This window comes from Canis lupus, chromosome 19 (assembly GCF_048164855.1).
Source record: "Canis lupus baileyi chromosome 19, mCanLup2.hap1, whole genome shotgun sequence".
Classification (NCBI taxonomy): domain Eukaryota; kingdom Metazoa; phylum Chordata; class Mammalia; order Carnivora; family Canidae; genus Canis; species Canis lupus.
In genome coordinates, this window is record NC_132856.1 from 37,263,327 (window position 1) to 37,286,856 (window position 23,530).

General features: G+C 39.0%; 1 protein-coding gene and 1 long non-coding RNA gene across 11 annotated transcripts in view; one reads left to right on the forward strand and one right to left on the reverse strand.

The window, feature by feature from the left end:
* LOC140610154 (uncharacterized) overlaps positions 1 to 3,461 on the forward strand; it is a 32,048-nt gene extending 28,587 nt beyond the window's left edge. The window contains exon 2 of the long non-coding RNA XR_012011927.1: positions 3,257 to 3,461. This is a non-coding gene — a long non-coding RNA (uncharacterized lncRNA). The remainder of the gene's footprint in view (positions 1 to 3,256) is intronic.
* The window catches only part of CACNA2D3 (calcium voltage-gated channel auxiliary subunit alpha2delta 3), a 945,543-nt gene that overhangs the window by 571,865 nt on the left and 350,148 nt on the right, over positions 1 to 23,530 (reverse strand). For all 10 annotated transcript variants that reach the window (XR_012011921.1, XM_072785849.1, XM_072785848.1 and 7 more), the window contains one exon: positions 12,002 to 12,061. Coding sequence is in view for 9 of the 10 variants with exons in the window: in XM_072785849.1 (XP_072641950.1) it covers positions 12,002 to 12,061 (60 nt within the window). In the remaining variant the exon portion in view is untranslated. The remainder of the gene's footprint in view (positions 1 to 12,001; positions 12,062 to 23,530) is intronic.

Sequence of the window (23,530 nt, forward strand, 5' to 3'; positions counted from 1 at the left end):
TAGCAAAACTTCCAGGCCCCTGGCTACCTAATGAAATACTTCAAGGAAGATAATTATCTTTCCCCCATTAATGACTACCAGCATAAGAAAGGTTGTTTTGTTTTCAATGTTGTTTATTTTTTTGTGTGTGGTTGTTTGATTTTGCTATACAAGTGCAATGTAAGATCTAGGATTTTCCATGAGGGGCTGGCTGACTGTTAAAGTTTTTAAAGGTATTCTAAGGGGATGACATCGTTAGAAGTTCACTTTTTGGTAGATACAAAGTTCAGATGACTTCCAATCACAACCATTTTTGCTGTTGAACAGTCACTCTTAGAAACTGATTATGTCTCCCTCAAAATTCCTACTTATACTTTAAGTATACAGTGTCCCTACCACAGACATACTGTACCTGTAGCTCTGATTTTGCAAAATAGGAAAGTGGGTGGGAACCTGCCCAAAAGAGGAATCAAGTTCTAAGTGCATGTTTCCCTTCTAATTTTTCTCCTTTCCAATTTTAAACATATTTTCTCTACAACTACATATCTGTTTAATGAAATAACTTGATAAATACTCATTTAATATTAATTAAATATAATTAGTTTACAATTAATTAATATATTCATATATTTATAACTACACATTGAATGGCAGAAAAATACTATTTAGATGAGAAAATTAGCAAATTCATTAATTTATTAACAAGTGACACCAAAAGCCAACTTTTTAATAAAAGGCTGCCATTGATATATGAAAACATCTTTAAATATTACAGCAAATACTGAATTACGTCTGGCCAAGCCATCAGTATTTATTTGAAGGAAGGATCAGACTTTTTTCCAATTAAACAGATGACAACTTCATGAATTACTGACAATGCATTATAGTGATCATCAGTCAACCAGGGCTTTTAATAATCACATTACTATTATGAATTTCAGTTAATTCTCAAAAGCACCTGTCAACCAACGTCAGGTGCCTGCCTGCATGGAGCTTATTGTTGCGGGAGGAGACAGAAAAATAACAACGAAAGCCTACTAGTGTGGTCAATGAACAGAAGAAAGTGAGTCAGGAAGTAGAGCAGACACAAAGACAGTTGGAGGTAGCTGTTAATCCACATCTTGGGCAGGCTGTACAGTACTCTGAGGGAACATTTTTCATTCTAAGTATGAGCAAAGTGTAAGTGTAAGCAATTACATAACCTGACCCTATTTACATTTTAAAATGTCACACCAGTTACTATGGAGAGGATAGATCTGATTTCCAAACAAGGAAGGGTCTCTCTTATGCATGTGTTTCTAATAATATCAGTCAAGCTGTGTTTTATCATTTTTATCAAGCCCTTATATCTTATTAACAGATATTTTTCAGGGCATCTGACTGGCTTAATCAGTAGAGTATGCAAGAGTATGCAACTCTTGATCTCTCAGTTGTGGGTTCAAGCCTTATGTTGGGTGTAGAGATTACTTAAAAATAAAATCTTTAAAAAGAGAGAGAGAGAATGAGAGAGAGATTTTTTTTTTCATTTCATAGGTTTCTGAGTCAGAATTTCTTTAAAGAATTTCTTCTTGAAAAATTTGGTAGACCTTTTCAATAATTGGTAACTTTCATCTTAAATTTATTTCCTTACAAGATTTTATCTGGTGTAAATTAGGGTCAGTATTACAACTTGTGGCTCCATGACCCAACATAATTTATTGGTCTGTGGAGCCATCAGACTTGAATATGAATTCTGGCTCATCCACCCACTATTGTAAAACCCTGGGCACATCACGTGGTCTCTTAGTCTTGTCTCTCCATATGTAAAACAGAGATAATAATAGTATCTATCTCCCAGGATGATGAAGAGGAAAATAAATGAAATAATGTCTGTTAAGCACTTGAGTCACTGCTTACACTTAATACATATTTCATAATGGTGTCTATTTTTCTTATCATTGTTACTACTCATATTAATTAACCGGCAAAGAGAAATATCCTAAAGTTGTTAGCCATGAAAGAAGTTCTAACTTGAAGAGTTAGGATTACCATATCAAAGGCATATTGTAGGCATTATGAAAACCTACATCACAAACTAACCTGAAAATATAAAAGGTCAGGATTAATTCATTTGAGAACATATTAGGTGCTTTATCAGGAGGCTTAAGTGAGATTGAAAAATTTCTGTTGAGTTGTCTACTTTCTGGATTGCCACCAAGTTCAAGTTTTACTTAAAAAAATCAACAGCAGTTGCCAAATCCCTAGACCACAAAGATCCTTGGTGAAAAATCAGCAACCTAAGGATATTGCCACTGCTGGCAAAGAATTTTCTGGAGAAAGATCCAAGGTAATTTCCGGAGTCTGTCAATGACCTCTGCAGTTAGCTATCTTAATGAAAGACACTAAGGTTTCTGGAAATGTACTGTGGGACTCTGAATATTATGATTAAGGTACCACTAAGTGTTTACCTAACATTACTGTAGATATAGCAAGGTGGCCCTGGTGTCCCAAAATGTCCTCTTTAGCCAAAGTGGCTGATGTTCAAAATACCACAAGCACACTGTGCATATGAAAACAATGAAACTAAATTTTAAAAGGATTTGTTAATTGGAATGTTCAATAAAGTTTAAACTGGTAATGTTTCATTGTGTTTAAAATATATTATTTAAAACAAATGTGTTTTAAACAAATATTTATTTTAAATAAATATTCCCAGCTTTGAGAAAGCCCAATTGAGAAAACCCGTAAGTTAAAAGAATCACAAAAGAACCAATGATTTTGGTAGGAAAGAAAGTGCTATCAAAAGTAATAACTCAGACTTCTATAACCACTATTATCTACAAATTAAGATATACATGGTCATAACAGAAAAAAGAATATTGTAGCAAGAAAACTAGGACAGTGAGGAAAACACACAGGCATTTTACTAGAGTGTATTTGTTAATGAAATTAGATAAAGGATTCAGAGTTTCTAAAGACAAAAGTAGCAAAGAAAAAAGAGGGTTTCTAATAATATGGAAATGTACAGGCAAATAAAAAATAACTTTGAAAGGAGCAAATAATACAATTTTTCCCTTCTGATCTATAAAGTAAGATAACTGGTCAAACAAAATCAAATCAATTATTCTTGCTATTAAGTTGCATTTTTTGTCTTTAAGTTTATTAATAGTAATACCTTTATTTGAATTTAGAACACATAATGGCACTAATATGATTAAGCTGTAAAAATGATATGTTTTTGAGAAAGTGTTTATATCTTAAGGTTATCAACAAAAATGTACTTTTTTCTGTCTTTCAGCTAGAAAATGGCCTCATATGGTACTTTTGAAACAAAGAAGTCAATGTTGTACTCACAGTTTATGTGATGCTAGAACGCAGAATATCAAATCACTATTGGCTGTCCTGCTATATATGATATATCATTTCTGTCTCTTCATCTCTTTAGTAATGTTTCCTACTACCAATGTAATCAAATTCAATAAACTTGGCATTTTTAGAACATCTATCACATGGATGGAACTATATTAAGTTACAATGAGAAAAAAAAAGAAAAAATATTGATATCTGTTAAAGATTTGAAACAAATGCAATAAAACTAAAACACCTGTCACTTTCCTAAAAAAAAATTTTTTTTAAAAGTTACAATGAGGAAATTTATAAAAATCAGTCAGCTATAAATATGATGTCCAACATACATAAAAAATCACTAGACACATGCATGAATAAGAAAAATAAAAAGTTGTTTTAAAAGAAAAATAGAGTCAACAGAAACAGAAATTACCCAGGTGCTGGGTCAGAAATTATCAGAAAAGAAATTTAAAACAGCTTTGTAGCTGTGTTTGAGAACAAAACAGCAACACGACTATAATCAGTTCACAGATAAGGAATTTCAGGAGGAAATAGAAATTATAAAAAAGATTAAATGAAAATTCTCAAACTAAAAGTATAATTTATAAAATAAACCATTCACTAAATAAGATTAGCAACAGATTAGAGACTACAGAAAGAATGGGTTAGTGAACCTGGAGATGAATTAAGAGAACATATACTGGAAACAAACAAAAGAGCCACAGTGAACTGTGGGACAAGATAAAGCAATCTAACATAGATGTGACTTAAGTTCTAGGAGGAAATGTAAAAAGAATGGGGTAGATAGAATTTTGAAGAAATCATTGTCAAAAATTTTTCAAAGATGTTGAGAATATTCAACAGTCTTTGCATACTCCAAGTAGAATAAATAAAAAGAAAATCACATCTAGAGACATCCTTTACTTATCACACTATACTGTATACTGAAAATCAAAGATAAGGAGAAAAGTCATGAAAGTAGCAAAGAAAAATGACTTACTGTATACAGAGGAAGAAAGATAAAAATGATGGCTGACATCTCATCAGCAACATTAAAGATCAGAAGAAAATGGGATTATATCTTCAAGGTGTTAAAAAAATAATAAACTGTCAAGTCAAATTCTATATCCAGTAAAAGTAAAAACCCTCATTTTTGAAGGTGAAATAAAGATATTTTTAGATAAACAAAAGCTGAGAGAAGTTGTGGCTCCAAGATCTGCAATGTAAAAATAAAATAAAATAAAATAAAAATGCCAAAACAGGTTCCTCAGGCTGAAGAGAAATGATAATAGATGGAAACTTAAATCCATTGGAAGGAATGCAGAGTGCCAGAAATGACAAATGTGTGGGTAAATATATTGCTGTCTTTTTTCTTATTTGATTTTTAGAAAATAGTTGATTAAACCAAAAATAAAGCCAAATAAATGTAACATTTATTATGGTATTTTTAACATATATATAAGTACAATATATTATAATACCACAAAGGATGGTGGTAGGTAGAATTACACTGTTGAAAAGTTCTTGTTCCACATGAAGTGGTACTTCATGCACTAAATTAAGTCTAGATACACTGTATACTTAAGGATGCTCACCTTAATCCTTAAAGCAATATATATATATATATATATATATATATATATATATATATATATATATTTAGAAGGTAGATTAGCACTTTCCTGGTGGATAGGGATCACCTCAGTTTGTAGAAGTCCCACAACCTAGGACAGGGTCTAAATATACTGAGCCCTGGATAAATGTTGAATTAAAGAATAAATAGAGATATGTAAATGAAATGAACAGGATTGAAAATGGTAAGCATCAGAAAAGAGGCAAAATGTAAATGAAATGAACAGGATTGAAAATGGTAAGCATCAGAAAAGAGGCAAAAATAAAGTATCATTAGAGTTCATAAGAATTATTATATGGAAAGCAGATAAAATAATTTTAATTTTGTACTTATAGAAAATAAAGATATTATGGGTTCTGTGTGTCTGAGGACATTTCTTCTAGCTGTGGCGGAGGTGAACTCTAGAATTTCCATTCAATGAAGACTCACTATAGAGGGCTTTGCTCCAGAGTCCCTTGAACTCCCAGACTACGTGAGGTCTGCTAGTTGTGCATTGTGATAGTGCCCTGTACTTCTCTTTCATGTCGTTTAGCATGAGTAAAATGTAGTAATTGTTTATGTCATCATGGCTTTAATAAACATCACTGCTGTTGGACGGTGTGCTTTGTGAGAACAAGAACAGCATCAACTTAGCTTGTGGTTGTGGCCATATCCACAGCACAGTGCCTGACACAGAGGAGGTTACAGAAAGCTACTTGTTGAATTATCACAGCACGTAAGAGGTGGATGAAATCTCAGAAATCATCTAGATAGGACAAGGGTGTCATTTCATGGATAAGCAATGAGACTACAGCAGCTGATCTTTGAGCACATAAATGGTCCAAGTGGGACAAGAGCTACCGGAGTCTACATTTCTAGACCTCCAGGCCAGGGCTCTCTGTGTTGGGTCAAGCTGAGGCTCCACCTGCCACCCCTTCTTCCACTTTCACGTGACCAATAGTCAGGGTCCTGTGCATAACATGTGGACACAAGACAACTGATCAACACAAAGCTCAGTCATGCGTTGACCTTATGAAAAGTTACAACATTCTAGCCAAATGAACAAAAAACATAGCATGCCTTCACAGTGTGTGTGTGTGTGTGTGTGTGTGTGTGTGTGTTTATGTGACAACGCAGAAATGACTTTAATTTTTAAATGTTTGCACCTGAAGACTCTGGGGAAGTTATTTACACATCAGTCTTGTGCATAAATAACATATGGCCTCTAACTAAGAAATATCCAATGTATCTTAAAATACAGAAGACTAACTGTGACCCCCTGCCAAGCTGATAAAAAAAAAGAAAAGAAATAGGCATCTTCTCATAAGTTAGATCAGAAAGGGAGGGGGGTTTATTTTAATAGAAAGAATGAAAATTTCCTTCTCTTTTCATCTATTTTCCTATAGATGTGACCCCTTTGTTTCTTGTTTATGCACAAAAAGTCAACTCACTACTTCCACGAAAAGCACCATTTCTAATTCTGGGGTCTGGGTCTTCTGTGCTCCCTCCCTCTGAATGAACAGAACTCCTCACTCAGGCAAAGAGGACAAGAATGGATTGTGGCTTGAAAGGAATACATAAAAAAGCCCGTGAGGATCGTGATTTCCTCTGCTCAGAAAGAACTTCTACTAAACCCATCTTTTGCTCACATCCACTAGGTGCAGGTTTCCCCAGGGCAAAGCCTCACTGGCCAGCAGGGAAATGCTGCCAGGGAAAAGGTGAGCTCTGCTGCTTGCTGCTCCACTGCCCTTTCTAATCCTTTCCAGGAAAGCCCAGTGAATGATGATATAGGTGTCCTACAGTGGAGGACCCCAGAGGTCCTGAGCCACTCCTTCCCTTCACCTGGTCTCCCTCAGCAGGGACTTCCCAGGGTCACAGGTATGTCCAGGAGGCAGCAGTGGGAAGCTTCTCCTGGGAGTATGGCGTACCACCAGCTGTCCCACTTGGAGATTTCCCATCATGGTCTCTGCATCCTTCCCACTCTGAACCGCTCATCCCAGCATTGCAATTAGGCCATTGCATTTGCAAGGTAGATGTCTGTGGCTTGAAGATGACCAGGAGGGGATGTTCAAGACACTGCATTCCCCAGCTCCTTCCCACTCATACTTTTGTTATCCTTCTGCATGTCACCAGGCTTTTTATTTTCCTATTACTTACAAAATAACAAAGAAAATTTATTATAGAAAACTTTGCAATGGAAAACGCTTCTGCAAGATACACAATTCAAAACCACATTTTTTTTCTGCTGTGCACCAGCTCTGTGCAATTGGCACTTATTGGAGACAGCTTTCAAAGAAAATATGTTTGTGGTTCAAAGATAAGCAGGTTTTTAGTAAACTGTCAAAAGGACTTTTTTTTCATCTTCTCTGCTGCCAATGGAAAAACCCAAAAAGAAAGAGTAAGTAAGAAGGGGAAAGCATTCTCTCCAAATTATATTACATCTGTAGACCTGGTTTTCTGGAAATTCATCAATGGATAGGGTAATCGGGGCTAGGGTCCGCTCCCATCACTCCATCCTCACCTTGAGTTGGGTTTGACATCAGAATAATGAGGGCAAAACACTAAAATAACCCTGTTATAATTAAGACACAGGGTTTTTTCTCAACTGTTTTCATTACAATGATCAATTTCATATGAGCTTTACATAAAAAAAAACCTACGTTAATTCAAAGCACAAAATAAAAAAACAAAGATGTCATTTTAACAAGGCCTCTGTTCATATCAATTATAACTGTAAATTGCCCAAATGGAGAGATATCAGAGAGTAAAAAACAAAACCAAGAGAAGACCCATCTAGAACCCACAGGCCATCCATAGAGAGGGACAAGCGAGGGAGAGGGCTGAACAATAAAGTCTTTCAGCCAATAAAGACGACCAGGCAGTTCTGGTTTCCATGGAGGGCGCTGTATTATAGGTTGTTTGCCCACACTACCCTTCCAAAAGCTGCAGTTTGCCTGTTGCCCCAATATAGCTCTTGTTAAGAATAAGCTAATACCATGTTAGAGAACCTTCCAAAGGTGACTGCTGATGTCAAGGCCATAAGCCCATGAGAAAAATGTCAACCTCTGGAAAGACTGTCAACCTCTGGAGAGATAAAGACAAAATTTAATTGGAAAACAAAACCCTGATAATAAAGGAGGCATGACTTTCTTCTGATAACAAGTAATAATTATACCAGTGGAAAGTAAATTCTTCACTTTCAAAGCACATGAATGGTACAATGAAGCAAAGGCTCCAACCTAAATGGAAAGAAGAGCCAGACCCACCATTTCTTTTCGATTTTGGGAACAGGGGGGCTAAGACTCAAAGCTACAAAGTTTAGGAGATTTTTACAAAAGTACTTTTTTTTCTGTAGGAAAAGACTCCCAGCTCCCTCTGAACTAATAGCACAGGGGCATCCTCAGCATTATTTCACGGTGAGCAGACAATAGTCTGAAATTTTTTTGATAAAAACAATCCACTGGCAAGGGTTGCCAAGAGGTCAGTGGAACCCAGATTAACAATTGATCAGCTCTAATGGACTGTTGTAGCAATAAACCCAGAGCCCGTGCGCAGACCTGCTTACCCCAGTGATAGCAATGGGGCTGGCATCCAAGCTGTTAAGACTTGCACTTAATGGCATCGAGGCTTCACAGCTTCAAAACCTTCATCTAAGAAGACGTGCATTCTTCCATGCACGTCCATTTTCTCCAAGGCTTCTCTTTTATAGGTTCTCACAAAAGCACACATGGTTTACTCAGACCCAGAGAAGATTTCACCAAGGTCTGAGGTCCAGGCAGTAAATGACATTCCGTAATACTGACAGATTATTTCAACCTCTACTCTAGTTCAGACCACAACAGTATTCCCTGATATTTCCCTTGTACTTAGAGAAAACAGATCACTGGAGGAGGAAAACCTGGGCTCCCCTTCTTTGTTCCCAAGAGAACAAAAACTGTAACAATCCAAAGACTCATTTTCTCAGTCCAGACACACACAGAGAGAGAGAGGAAGGGAGGGAGGGTTAGAGATGTTAAAGCTGCATTTATGCCTACAGCACCACATTTGACAAGGGAATCATCTGTGCTACATAAGAATTCCACTGTAAAGCTTCAATAATAGGAAGTCAGAGCACTCTTGAAGGTAACACTAGCTTCCCAGGGACAAAAAAAGAGTGGCTCTAGGTTAGTTGAGTTAAACCACAGAACATCTGTCCTTTACTAAAGGATAAATAATCCCTTCAAGTCATTAAATCATCCCCTCCCTTACCCACTCATGTGTTGTAGACCACTGATCTCAGAATAAAATTGACTGAATGAGCCATAAACACCACCAGATTTTCCAAAATAGTTCTGACTTCCAATAATTCTTCACTCTCCTATAAACTCACTTCTTCCTGTTGAACCAATGAATGCAAATGTTTGGTCCAGAAAAACCCAAGAACAAGGATATTCTCCTTCACAAGCACCATACAAGGAAACCAGGAAATTTAATATTTATGCATCATTATTATCTATTGCAGAGTCCATTTTCAAATCCTTGCTTTTGGTTCTGGATCCAGTTTAGAATCAAGCATTGCATTTTTCTTCCTCACGTATCTCTGTGTCCTTTAGTCTGGAACAGGTCCTCAATGTTTCTTTGTCTTTCTTGACCTTGGAATGTTTGAAGAGGAGTCCAGACAGTTACTTTGTACAACATTCCTTCATCCAGATTTGTCTGATGTTTTATCCTGGTTATATTCAGGTTACACATTCTGGGCAAGAATTCTACATATGGATGTTGTCCTAAAGCTCAACACACATCTGGAGGCACGTGACGTCACTTTGTCTCCTCTATGGTGATACTAACTTTGATTACCTGTTTAATATGGTATCTGCCAGGTTTCTCCATGGTAAAGTTTCTATACTCCCATTTGTAATTAATAAGTAATTTGTGGGCAGAAACTTTGAAACTCTCAATGTCCTGCTCTTCATCAAACTCTTTCCTACTAGTTTTAGCATCCATTGAAGATTCTTGCCTGGAATTATTACGATAATCTTCTATCCCCGCCCCCAATCTCTTCTATATTTATTAGTTGGCATTCTACTGTAAGAGCTTTTCCTTCTGTCATTTTTTTAAAGTAGGCTCCATGCCCAGCGTGGAGCCCAATGCAGGCCTTGACCTTACAATCCTGAGATCAAGACTTGAGCTGAGATCAAAAGTCGGACACTTAACCAACTGAGCAGCCCGATGCCCCAAGCTTTCCCTTCTCTTTTCTGCATATATGTATCTATCACCTATTTGTACCTTATTAGAGTGGACTTGGGGATTCTTATTTTATTCAATGTTATAATCTCACTTGAGTTGAGCTTCAGTAATTTATAACCAGAATATTCCTCAGGAGAAGGAGATAGTTTCTACTGACAACACATTTAAATGGTCCCTACAATCCTCATAGTTACAAAGTTGCTTCCTGATGCTTCCATTCAACCCCTGTGGCCCACTCTAAGAATTCCAAACCCTCTGAAAAGGAGGCACATTGAAAATAAATGTGGCTAGTAAACAGCCTCTGGACCTTCCTACAGCCACCATGTACGTGTGGCTATAGGAAGCAAGGTACTTCTTGCTATATTCTAACTCCTCTGCCCCTTCCCTTGCAGCTCTGCCCTCTTCTGATGTTAATAGTCCTTGGCCCTTCTCCACCACTGCCCCCGTCCCCACAACCTCTTTCGCTTGGCTGAAGTCCTGGTTCTATTTGTTCCGTATGTTGGTGTTATGCCTGAAAATGACCACCAAATGGCAGGCTTGAGAGTTTCTCTTTCCCCTCCAGACCTATTCCTCATCCTTCTACACCTAGCTCAATTTCAGAAGACTGAACTACATCAACCACACCAGTAGCTGGATTCAGCCAACAGTGGGTCAGCAAGACATCAGAAGGCTAGACACTGTTATTGGAATATTATTCCCCCAAATCTCATCCTTCTAGCTCACCATGATTGGCTACATATCTCTAACAAATACTCTTTCCACATAGCTATTCTCCTTGGGTTCTGGAAACCACTCCTCCTTCTTGCTACTCAGGCCAGGAATGTGGCTTATCCTGCGGATAACATCATTGCTTGTTAGTTTCTCTAACCACACCTTTGAAAATACTCCCTTTATTAGATTTGCCTCAACTCCATTTGAGTGTGCATTCTTTCACCCATAAAGCAAAAAATATAGATGGGGAGGGATGAGAAGAGGTTCACCATGGAAGGAAGACACCAAAGGCTATTTTGGTATCACCATTTTTTTTCTGCTTGAATATTCATGTCTGCCTTTATCATTTCCAATAAATGAAAACACAGCAAAATAAACACTACTTCCTAATTGTGACCACATGCCACTAGAAGAGATACATTCTAGCAAAGCACAAACTTTAGGATTAAGATTCACTCCTGTTTACCTAGCAATGAGAAAATATCACAGAACTCAAAATGGCAATACAGATAATATTTCCATCAAGAGGAAGAGGGACTCAAAGGAACCTCCAGGTATTATTCAATTCACTTGTTGCCTTTTACTGCTTTCTATATACATGGCAACATCAAAATCCTTCTAAGCCAAACACAGGCATAGCCATAGTTGGATACAAGATCTACTATAAGAAGTTTATTAAGCAGATGTTTAAATCTGACGTCAGTAAATGATTTAATTTTTAGATACAATTAATAGTCAATCCAAGATTACATCATCGCAATTTTGCTTCCAATCACCTAAAATGTAGCCACGGAAGTGGGATTAACAAATATTCTGCTGTCTATCTTAATATACCATTAGGAGTTCTGGTGATTGTTGTTAGTTGACTGATTACAGCCTCCAGAACTGGAGAGGAGTTCATCAAAATCTGGTTTTGTGCATATGCATGAGTATGTGTTATCACTCACTATAACTATCCTGGTGGATACTGGTTGAGGATCACCACCCTGCCCCATCGAGAAATAAGCACATTTATTTCAACTCTGTACCATCCTCCTGAAAGCCTTTTTCTCCCATCCACTGAAAGCAGGTGTTTCTGTTTCTCTTACCATTTCTTGTTTGGCAGCCAACACACAAAAAAGCTTAACTCAAACTATAATCAGTTACCTGCAAGTCTGCATCAAATTCATGTTTCAGATGTGCCTCTTCTGCAGCCTCCACAAGACGCTGAAAAGACAGAAGGCAAAATGAAGGATCAGAAATGTGGCCCAGACCTTATCCCAACAATGTGAAAAGACTGATGTTTCCCCATTGCCCATGACAGATTATATCATGACATGTGCATTATGACCTGGAGCCTTTGCTCCCATGAAATTGAAAAGAGCAACATCAGCGTAAAATCTGCTTTTTGTCTTCATCATTCAATCACAGTTTTTTCAGCACATATTTATTGTTACGTGTGCATAAATGCACACAAGTTTTGCATTCATTTTCATTGCAATTTGTAACAATTCAAACACTGGCCCTGAAGGCCCAACATGGATGCCAAAACCTACCTAGACTAGTGTGTTCCTTAGATACAGAAGGCTCTTGGTCAAGATTTATTAAATTGAGTCCAACACTAAGTGGGCTTTCTTCCCCTTTGGCTTGAGAAACACTACTTATTTTAATTCCCTCAGTCATTCAAAGCAACTCTTCTTGCATCCAGTTCTAGTATGTAATTATGAGGTGACAATTATTTGAATTTATGGTACATCAATGCCATTTTGGCAGTCTGCATCCCAATAAGAAAATAACTGAAATTAAATCAATAGGCAGTACCCATAAATACACAACTCTTGTTATTCTTCTTAGCCAACTAAATTCAATCCATATTCTTATAAAAGCAATTTCATGAAATTCCATTTAAAGGCAATTGGTCAACCTTCAAAATTATTTATACTTTAATTGGAATTTGCCAACATTAAATTGACAACATAGACTAGAGACTATTGCAGAAAACTCATTTAGTAAAATAATAGTTCACTGAAATTTCATCGGACTAAAAGCAAAATCTTCAGATCTAGGTACAAATTCAGCCATTTCTATTTTTCTCCTGGTTACTCTTGTAGCCTAGACTGTCTTTAACCTGTTTTTAATTGATATAATACAGACCTGAGTTTAATAGGCCATGTTTGAAACTTGGTGACATGGGTATTAATCTCTAAATGATTACAAATCAACAAACAAATGTTCCATGAATAATTATTAAATTGGATATGGAAATGAGGAGTTTGAAATATATGGGATAACATGAGGTACCAATAAAGACCACTAAGGCATCTCTTCCCACAGAACATACAAAGAACGAGGTAGGCCAGCCAGAGACATTGTTGCCCACAGACAGGAATCCAGGAGGGGTGGCAAATCTGCCTTCCCATACTTCTTCCGGATGGTCAGGAAGGGATTTCCCCTTCTCTGGTCAAAGAACCGACCCCAGGAGAATATTACAGGGCCAGAGCCAGAAGGCTCAGTTCTAATTCTAGGCTAGATGCAATCCACTTCATTTTTTCAGCTGAGCCCTTCTCCTCTCAGACCTCGGTTTCTTCATCTGAAACCCCTGAAACAGTGACGCTAGTGTAGTGCTTCTCCAAGGGCAGAAGCAAGGGCAAGCAGCGTCAGTTTCACCTGCAAACATGTTAAAAATGCATGTTCTCACGCCCCATCCCAACTTAGAGAATCAGAAGCTCTAGGGGTGGGGCCGGCAATCTGCTTTAACAAGCCCTCTAGGGAATTTGGAAGCCCCTAAAATTTGAGAACCAGTGGCAAAAAACAGCACTCCTCCTAGAGCTGAACTCATCCCTGCTGCCTTGATTAATGATACCAACCAGCCCTTCAAGGTTTTTCAACTTTCATTTGTCTTTCTAAAATCCGTGTATTTTCACTATAAGACATTAAATGCTTTCTAGAAGAGCAGCATAAAATGGAGAGGATGAGAAACAGGGAAAAAGAAAAATAAGGAGAGACACTATATGTAGATTGGATCCATTGGCCCCAAGCTTTTGCTAGGTCACAGTCTTCCTAGAATCATCCTAGATAATGAAGCTTGTCAGCCTCCTGGGATCACATGACCCAATCTGCAAATGCATCCAGGTGGACCCTGACAAATGAGTGACAGTGGTACAAGGAATCTATGTGTTTGTGAGAGCTTGTTCTTTTAATTTTCGTAACAGATTTAGAATATCTATGCATGTATCATGAAATCAGTTACATACTGAGATTTATAGAACGGATATAAATAATTTGCATGTCTGGACACTTACATTATCAAAACAGTCATGCATTTTGATTATGTATTTACCTAAACACAAAAAAGTTGCTGTTTCATGGTGTCTAAGTACTCTGAGAACCCAGAGAAGAAATGTGGATGACATGTACAAATGATCAAAAGAACAAAATAAAATTTCATGATGACCAGGACAGATAATATTGAAAGAAGTGAACAACTGGAAATGAAGAAAACAATAAAGCAGTATAACAGCAACAAATAAGAGAACAAGATGGAAATAACAGGTAGTTGAAATATCACAAAATAATACAGCACAAAATATATTACATGTATCTAGAAAAATACATTTCATTTTCCTTTGTGTGTATATATGTATATCCATATCATAAATACCATATAACATTCATATATAACCTAACATGTAATGTATTTCAACCACTGCAATACAAGTCATGGTATTAGGAGTTAGTTGGGGGCAGCCCGGTGGCACAGTGGTTTAGCGCCGCCTGCAGCCTAGGGTGTGATCCTGGAGACCCGCGATCAAGTCCTGTATGGGGCTCCCTGAATGGAGCCTGCTTCTCTCTCTGCCTGTGTCTCTGCCTCTCTCCCTCTCTATGAATAAATAAATAAAATCTTTTTTTTTTTTTTTTAAAGGAGTTAGTTGGACAGTTAGGTAGTCAGGGCCAGGGTCCCCAATGAGAAAATATGGAGTCAGGACAACTAAAATAAAACAGCAGTGACCTCCTGTTTTGCAGCTTAGAAAGGACCCCACTGACATTCTGCTTTGCAGCCTTTGAAAAACATCCTAAAATAAGACAATTAACCACAAAAGCATATGTCAACATCACCGCAAGGAACAGTTAAGACATAAGCCCCCAGATGTCTTTTATAGACCATCAGCAGGTGGACATCTAACAGGTGACCAAAGCCCCAATTGCCATGATTCAGCACACCCTGATTGCTTGAGAAATTCTGCAAAAGAGCTCATAAAACCCCCTAAACTTAGAAACTCTGAGGGCAACCCAATCAGGTCACCCTCGGTCTCTGCGAGCTTTGTACTCTTCCTCACTAACCTTCGCTTTGCTGCCCACCATGTCTTCATTTTTTGAAGAGGCCTGACCCAGGACCTGAGCATTGAGAGGACACAGATCTTGTACCAGTGGGTCATAAGAAGGCAATATATTGGAAATAATTCAATACTATCCCACTAAGTACTAAGATCAGCCTGAGCACCGTTCTCTGTGTGGAGCCGTGAGCGCGCTTCTAGCCAGTGTTTATGTTCATTCTCAAGTTAAATTTGCCACATGCTTTTTTTTTTTTTAAACTTAATTTAATTCATATAATTTTGGTTTCCATGAAGATATTTTCCCATCAAGCTCACTACAAAGCCTTAAGAAATAAGATTCAAAAGAAGATGATCCCCTGGCAGTGACACATAATAAGTATCTTATGTAAAGCAAGAAAGTATGTTGGAACAGGGCTCTTTGAAAGGATACACGCTCCATGAAGTGAACCATGAGGTTATCCCAATCTGCCCTGTGATGCTACTGGAAGAGAGGCCTATGTTTTATGGCAAAATTCAGGGGGAAGTCCCCAAGAACAAGCATATCTGTTGTGTACAATGCTAATGACAAACGGCACATCAAGAACTGTACACCTTTTGGAAAGAACAAAGGATAGTTGATCTTTCTTCTGAAATATTCTTATAAAGATACATCAGTTAAAAGAAATGTTATTTAAGAAGAATATCATGTGCCATAAATTTACCTAAAACAGAGTCCTGAGGACAGAAGTTTCTACTGTTAATGAAATTAACAGAAACTGAATCACCATTTTAAAAAGTCAAGGCCATTCAACTTCCACCTCTGACGTTTGCCTGCAGAAAAGAGCAGCCTCTCATGTCTCTTTCCTGAGCAAATACCTTTATCATCTAAATCGAATTAAGTATGTTTTAAAAATAAGTTTGATTACCACTTGCAGGTAAGGAAAATCAATTAAAATTTGCTAATATTTTAGTTATTATATAAGGAACCACTGAGCCCGAGGGAAACCATTACTCTATTATACCTATTGGAAAGGCAGTGTGCTTTTAATAATAATAAGTTAATTTTCTCTTGTATGAATTCCCCTTTTGGATCCGCAGATGGGATTATAGAATTGTGAATGTGGTTTTTAATTAAAACTGAACACTGGAAATAAAAATTGCTTTGAAGACTAGTATTCAAAACTGAGCTCTGAGGCAAGGGAAACAGCAGTGTTGTCCACGGATCCTCCCCACTTTAATGCCAAAGCAATTCCTCACTCAACAAAAATGATAACAATATACTGGAATATACATGCTGGCCTTGGAACAAAGCATCTACAAGCCAAAAAGTTGTAATTCATGAGTTGATGTATGTTTCGGCGACTTTTTATATTTCTAAATAACTCTTCCCTTTTAGTGAAATAAATACAAACAAAAGCTATCTTTATAAATAAGAAATGCTAGAAGCCATGAACCATGGACATGGACTATTTATAGCCATGGTGAAGGCAAAACTGCCAAGGGGAATAGTGGGATATTAAAGCATTTCATTTAAAATCACATCTTATTTCTTGTTACAACGACCCCACATATAATCAGTACGATGCTACAGAATGAAGTCTCCCGTCTCCTCCCCCAAAACACTTACATCAAGACTATATAGCTCAAGACATCACAGAGGTCAAGCTATTTCCGTCATGGTTCAGGAGGGGGAAAACAGGACACCAAGTCACAGTAAAAACTGGATCAGAAAAAGAAAATGATTTCATTTGTTCTACTTGTATTTTATTTTATTTTATTTTATTTTATTATTATTATTATTTTTTTATTGCTGGTCATCTTGGCTTAACGAGAGAAAAGATAGAACAGTACAGTGGGGGGTTGGGGGAACAGAAAATGTGATATACAACAAAGTAACCTACTACTAGACTCCCGCTGATTCTATCAGAATGAACAAATTATGTACAAATGAAAAAACGTTTTTTAATAAGAAAAGGGGAAGGCGGGGGAGGGAGCAATTATAGATGAAAATCCTTAAAGCAAAGCAGAAATATAGAAACCATATGGAGTAGCAAAGAAAAACGTTATTTTTATTTCTCATGTTAAAACTAAAAAGCTTTGGCTTGTAAATGCTGTTATAATGGGATATTGGAATTTAACAAAGATTTCAAAGCACTTAATACATTTTGTGGCTTTCATTTAACATTTTGCAACAACACATTTAATAATCAGACCAGTGTTTTTATTGCTTTTTTTTTTTTTTTTCTGGAATGAACACATAATTCTTTCTCAAAAAAAAAAAAAAAGAGTTAAAGTCAACTGAGGGGATTCTAAGGAAAATCTATAACCATTAATATGGCTTTGGGCTGTGCCAAGGGTTCGCTTGGACCTAAGGATTGAATTGTGGAGACTACCAGAGTTAGAGACCATGTGAGTCTTCCTTCAAATCCAACAAGCTCTAAACTTAGTGTTAGAAGAACAAACAGAACTATCAAGAAGACATGATAATTCCAGGGACAATCATACCAAGTGTGGCATGGTTCATCTTTTCCTTATACTAGATTCAGCCGCTTTTGCTTTAAGGGCCACAGTTTAATGAAGAGTTACTCCTTTTGCCCATCAGTGTGTTCCTAGCACCATATCATGTGGCAGGGCTTAAACTCAACAGGTTGACCATCTACATCTGTGAGGACAGAGAAGACCCTGGTCCTTTCTGCATCACAGATTTCAAACTCAATTGATCCCAGGAATAAAATGAAAAATCTCTATCCTCATTAAAATGCTGTCAGCACATGAAAAGATATCTCTGGGAATCTGGACAAAATGAGACTGATTTGTTCCCAGAGCTAATTTCAAACACTCCTTTCTTGAATGAAGGGTCAGAAACCAACAGTTTAAGAACCATTAAGTTGGGGAGGGGGTGAGTGAAAAAAAAGAGTAAATGTTCAAATTTACATTTTCATTCCTTCTGGCCTGGAAATCCCTTCCCTTTTGTTCTCAAGATGGAACTTTTACTACTCTGTAACAGCGCAGATTCACCTTTGCTATTTTTGTAGCTGGACTAGTCAGATCACTATTTCCTAAAGTGCTGGGCTGGTAGCACCAGTGAGCCATGAAACAACACAAGGCACTTTAAAGAAGGGTGAGGGCCACACACAAGGAAAATAGGATTTCAGTACAAAGGGACAAGTGACAAAGAATGCTGCCAGAGGGCTAGGAAGCTTCCCGGAGGAAGTAACATCAGAGCTGTGCTCTAAAGGAGAACAGGAGGCTCTTCCAGAACAAAGAAAGGTGCTGAATCAGGGTTCCAGCCCATGGGAACATTGCAAACAAAGTTCTGGAGGCAAGAAAATGTGTTAAGAAACAACCAGATCTCAGGGCAAAAGTACACAACCTGGAAGGATGGACACAAGTAAACAAGAACTCTTTCCATCCCACCATAGGAGGCTGAATCCAAAGTCATACCTGAGAGCCTCCTAATATTTGGTAATCCTTATTGATACAAATGTTTTTACTTTTCAATTCCAATAGAAATGACACATATAAATCACCGACTATCAAGATGATCGTTTCTTTAGAGAAAAACAACTTTTAAGGAGCCTTCATTATTTCGTTGTTCCTGTAGAAGAAATAAGCTTTGTTGCACACGAATGAATATTTTGTATAAAATGACCTTCTGCCTGAAAGCTGTGAAGATTGCTTCTGCTTTAAAAACGGCAAACATTTCAAAGTGGATTATAAAAGCTAATCTATAAAGTTTCCAGAGAAAGCAGGTGACGGAACAAAAGAGCACACGCATCCAGCATGTACCTGGTGCTTTCTCTTCCCTTCCTCCACTCCTCCCCCTCCACCCCTTCCTGGCTCCTTCGGATTACATAAACCCACACCAGATTTTTAGAAGACAAAATAAGCCCAGAGCTCACATCAGAAGGCAGGATCACAATCAATCACAAACTATCTTTGTTTCTACAATAGATACCTGTTATCAATTTGGGGCTGATTAAATTAATGCCTGTTATCAACATGACTGGCCAATCTCCAATGCAAAGCCACCTCATTCTCCAGTGAAGGCTGCATTTGCCCAAGCGCAACTTGTGCAAAGCTACTGCAGGTAAGAACCACCAAACTTTGCTCGAGGGGCTGCCCAAGGGCCATGGCCACAGGGAGGAGTTAGGAAGAGAAGGCAAGTAATTCTTCCAAATGATCTGGCATTTTATGGAACAGCCTTCCACTGATGGAGCCTTCTAGGGAATGGCTTAGTTGAATATCAAAATCAAGTCTACTTAACCATAAACCTTGAAAAGTTCCCCCCAGGACTCTTCAGTTGGGGGATAACTGGGCTATTTTCTTTGTGGGCAATGGAACTGTCATTAATTTCCTGAGGGGGGCAGTTCAGGAGAAACGGGATTGTGAACAAGCTGTTGGCACCAGTGAGAAAATCTGTCCTCCAGAGTTTCTATTCGGAGTAGTTCACTTCTGTTCAACTTGGTTTAATAGGTATTTGATTGGAACCCATTAAGTAACCAGAATGGCACCAAGAACTGAGAGGGACACCAAGTTCAGGACTCCATGACTTAGTCCTGACCCACGAGAAACTTTTGGTCCTGTAGAATGAGAACAGGTCTCAGAGCCCAAGGACAAGTGTTTGAATCCAGATCACCCTACTCACTAGCTGCCTGACCTGGGAAAATCTTAACTGCTCTGAGTCTCGGTTTTCTTATCTGAGGCACCGAAATAATACCATCTTTGCTCTCTACTTCAACGTGTGAATTTGATGAGAATGTAGTCACAAAACATTTCCTAAAGGATTCCGCACAAGTGCAAGAAATTATTGTGATGGGGTAAGGGAAGAGACAAGATGTTCAGGCATAACACAGCTTGATTGTAACAAGGAAGGCTCACAGAGTCGATGCCTCCCACGGTTGGCGCTCAGATGGGGAGAACTTGGAACAACTCTTCAAGTTCACAGTTACATGGAGGTTATGTGAACGTTAATTCTGCTGCCAAGGAAAGGACTCCAAACTTTGTGTTCACAAACACAAGGCTGTGCACCTGCTCCTTGAGGACTGGTTTTCAGAAGCCACCAGTCTTTTCCAGCTTCAGCAGCACAATCCGTGATCAGTGAGGCTGAAAATGGAGTGAGGCCAGGGCCTTTATTGAAAGGTTTGACTGATGTCCTCAGAATGGCACAAACACAGAAATTAAGCTGTTTGCCAAAGTAACCTCCTTCGCCAGGTGGCACCTGAGACATGGAATAGGCCAGCAAGCATGGCAGGCAGCTAGCTCCTGGCCCCTGGGCTCTGACAATGGCCAGGGGAGGAAAATCACAGAACAGTTTCCATGTCCATTCAGACTTTACCATCTCAAGATGGACTTTTACATAAATTTGATTCATGAAAATGAATCAATCATTCTCTTTATATTCTGCCCTTCTATCCACCCAACCAACTGTTTACCAGGCAACTTCAGGAGGGGGGTCAGGAGGCAACATATTTTGGACCAGAGAGCAGGATCTGGAGTCAGACAACCTGACTTTGAAATCTGGCTCTAGGTACTTCATGAGAGTACTCTGGACAAAAGTTCTGGTACAGAGTAAATGTCCATTCATGTTAGCTCTTATCTTTGCTGATGATGGTGCCAATGGTGGCAACAATGATGATGATAAAGCATATCAGAGGAATTATGCCAGGGCTTGAGCCATGAAGACAACTGGCATATCTGTCATCTAGGTAGGAGGAGAAGCCAGTAATCAGACAGTGTGGTGTGGGCTGTCATAGGAGGACCACACAGGTGACAAGAGCAAACAGCTATTGAGTTTCACACCTCCTGTCTCCATGTGTGAAGCTCCTCTAAGTGTTCAAGTCAATTAATCCAGCTATTCCTTACAACCATCCCATGAAAGAAAGCACAGATATTATCCTAACGCTACATGTAGGGAAAACAAAGGCATAGAAAGAGTAAAGTGTAATGAAACCTCAAAGCAGGGAGCAAACAACCCTGCCAGTGTACAGGAAACCATGGGGAAGGTTTCATAAATGATGTGACCATGAGCTTGGGTTAAAAGATGAATGTGGGGGATCCCTGGGTGGCACAGAGGTTTAGCGCCTGCCTTTGGCTCAGGGCGCGATCCTGGAGACCTGGGATCAAATCCCACGTCAGGCTCCCGGTGCATGGAGCCTGCTTCTCCTTCTGCCTGTGTCTCTGCCTCTCTCTCTACTCTCTAGCTCTCTCTCTGTGTGACTATCGTAAATAAATTAAAAAAAAAAAAAGATGAATGTGAGTTAGCCACACGGCCAAGAGAAAGGATAGGGAGGAAGCAACAAAAGCTCAAAGGTAGGAGCCCATGTGTCTGGCAGAGCTGCAGGTGTTCTGGAATGGGGCAGATAAAGACAAGGAGGGTGCCAAAAGGCAGGCAGGTAGGATTCAGGTAAGCATGGGCAATGAGCTAGGCAAAGGAATCCTGTGTCCTGTGCACCACAGGGGCAGGGTGCTGAAGAGGTCTGACTGGGCACAGAGCGATGTGATCACTTCTGGACATTAAGTCATCTTTATATTAATCTGGAAGCAATGTTGAAAAAATAAAGTAGCAGGGGATAAATCTGAAACAAGGAAAGACTGATGCAGGGAAACTGCTCAATTTAATGCCACTGACTGCACAAATATCTCAACCCATCAGCAAGTCCTAGGTATGCCTCATGTTTACCATCATGATCATCATCTTCCTGCAGAATCTACTCAAAGCCACAAAGTTGAAGTCCCTAGACACCCAGCCTCCTAACAGGGCCCCAGCTCTGCTCCAAGCCCTACCATGCACACTGATGGTAGGGCTTGGAGAATAATTTTGATGTCATCCCTCCTCTACTGAAACCCTCCGATGACTTCCCATCACTCATGACCATGACTCAGAGGCTCTTAATGACCTGGCCCTATACCCTGAGTGGCCCCCTCTTGCCCTGGTCCTAGACTCCCAGCCACCTTTCTGGCCCTAAACCACCACACACTCACCTCTGCCACCTTTCCTGTTTTCATAGGTAAGGATGTTCTCCTAGATCCTCAGATGTTTGCCCCCTCTTCCTCATCATTCATTCTGCAGCTCCAAAGACCCCTCCTCAGAGATACCGTCATCATCTCACCTCCTACAAAATGGTGACCTGCTTTGTTCTTAAAACAGCACTGGGCACATGGCCAGCAGTCAAAATACAGCCACTGCACTAATTAAAGACAATTATCCACCCTACTATATGCCAGGCACTGTGTTTGACTGGGAATATAGAATTTATAAGATGTATCTCCTTCTTTTGAGGACATTACAGTCTAGGGAAGGAGACAGAGAAATAGGCAACCACACTCAACATGATAAAGTCTCGACAAGAAAAAAGCCCACTGAGGGATCAGCTAGACCAGATTTAAGGGATACAAGGTGGCTTCTCATCTATGTTGAGACCTGAAGGACTAATTAACCCAGACAACAGGAAAGTTCTTCCAAGATGAGAAAACTACATGTACGAAGACCCTAAGGCAAAAGAGAACATGATCCATTCAGGCCATTGCAAGGGGTTCAGTATATGGGCGCACCCAGGGGTGGGATTGCATGGAGGGAGGTAGCACAAAAGGAAGGTGGAGGGTTAAAAGCAACTAAATATTATTGAAGTTATCTAGATTTTTAACATTTTTTCAGAGAGTGATCCAAGGCAACAGTGAGAAAGACTGTAGAGAAAAGACATGTTAAAGCAAATCTGCAAAATTCAGAGACCAACAAGATAGAGAGAACAAAGAAATGGACAGAGTAATAGTAACTAGCTGGGTACCATTAACCATTATCTAGTGCCACAAAGGCGTGGTCAGAGGGGGAGTTGGAACTCAGGAGGAACATAAGAGGAAAGAAGGGTGGCGGGTGTTGTAAAAGCTCACAGCAACACCAAAGAATGTAATGATAGAAAATCTGTCGATTCAGGGTATGTGTTAGATGGTCCCTGCTGGTTCTCAATATCACCTAAGCTACCCCTTCTATGGCAGGGTCCAGAAGCCTAAAAACCACATGTTCTAGAATCCCTTACCAGCAGGGCCTCAGATTAGATCCTGGAGAGACCAGCGAGGCAAAGACAGGAGATACCAATATTCTCCAACTGAAGCCACGGGCAAGTGTGTGGGCATCAGCCCATGGCACTTATCTTTTGCTGGTGTCACCCAGATGCCTTCTTGAGAACTACCCACTGAGTCTACAGAGGCTAAGGCCATTGGGGGTGGTTCCCTGTGACCGTGGCACTTCCTGAATCTATACACACTTAGACAGCAGCTTCCCTGAACCTCATGCCCCCATTTCTTCCAGTTATCAAGTGAGCTTTTAATTACCTGTATTAATCCTTGCCTACTTGGAATACATAAAAGCTTTTTGGCTTTTCTG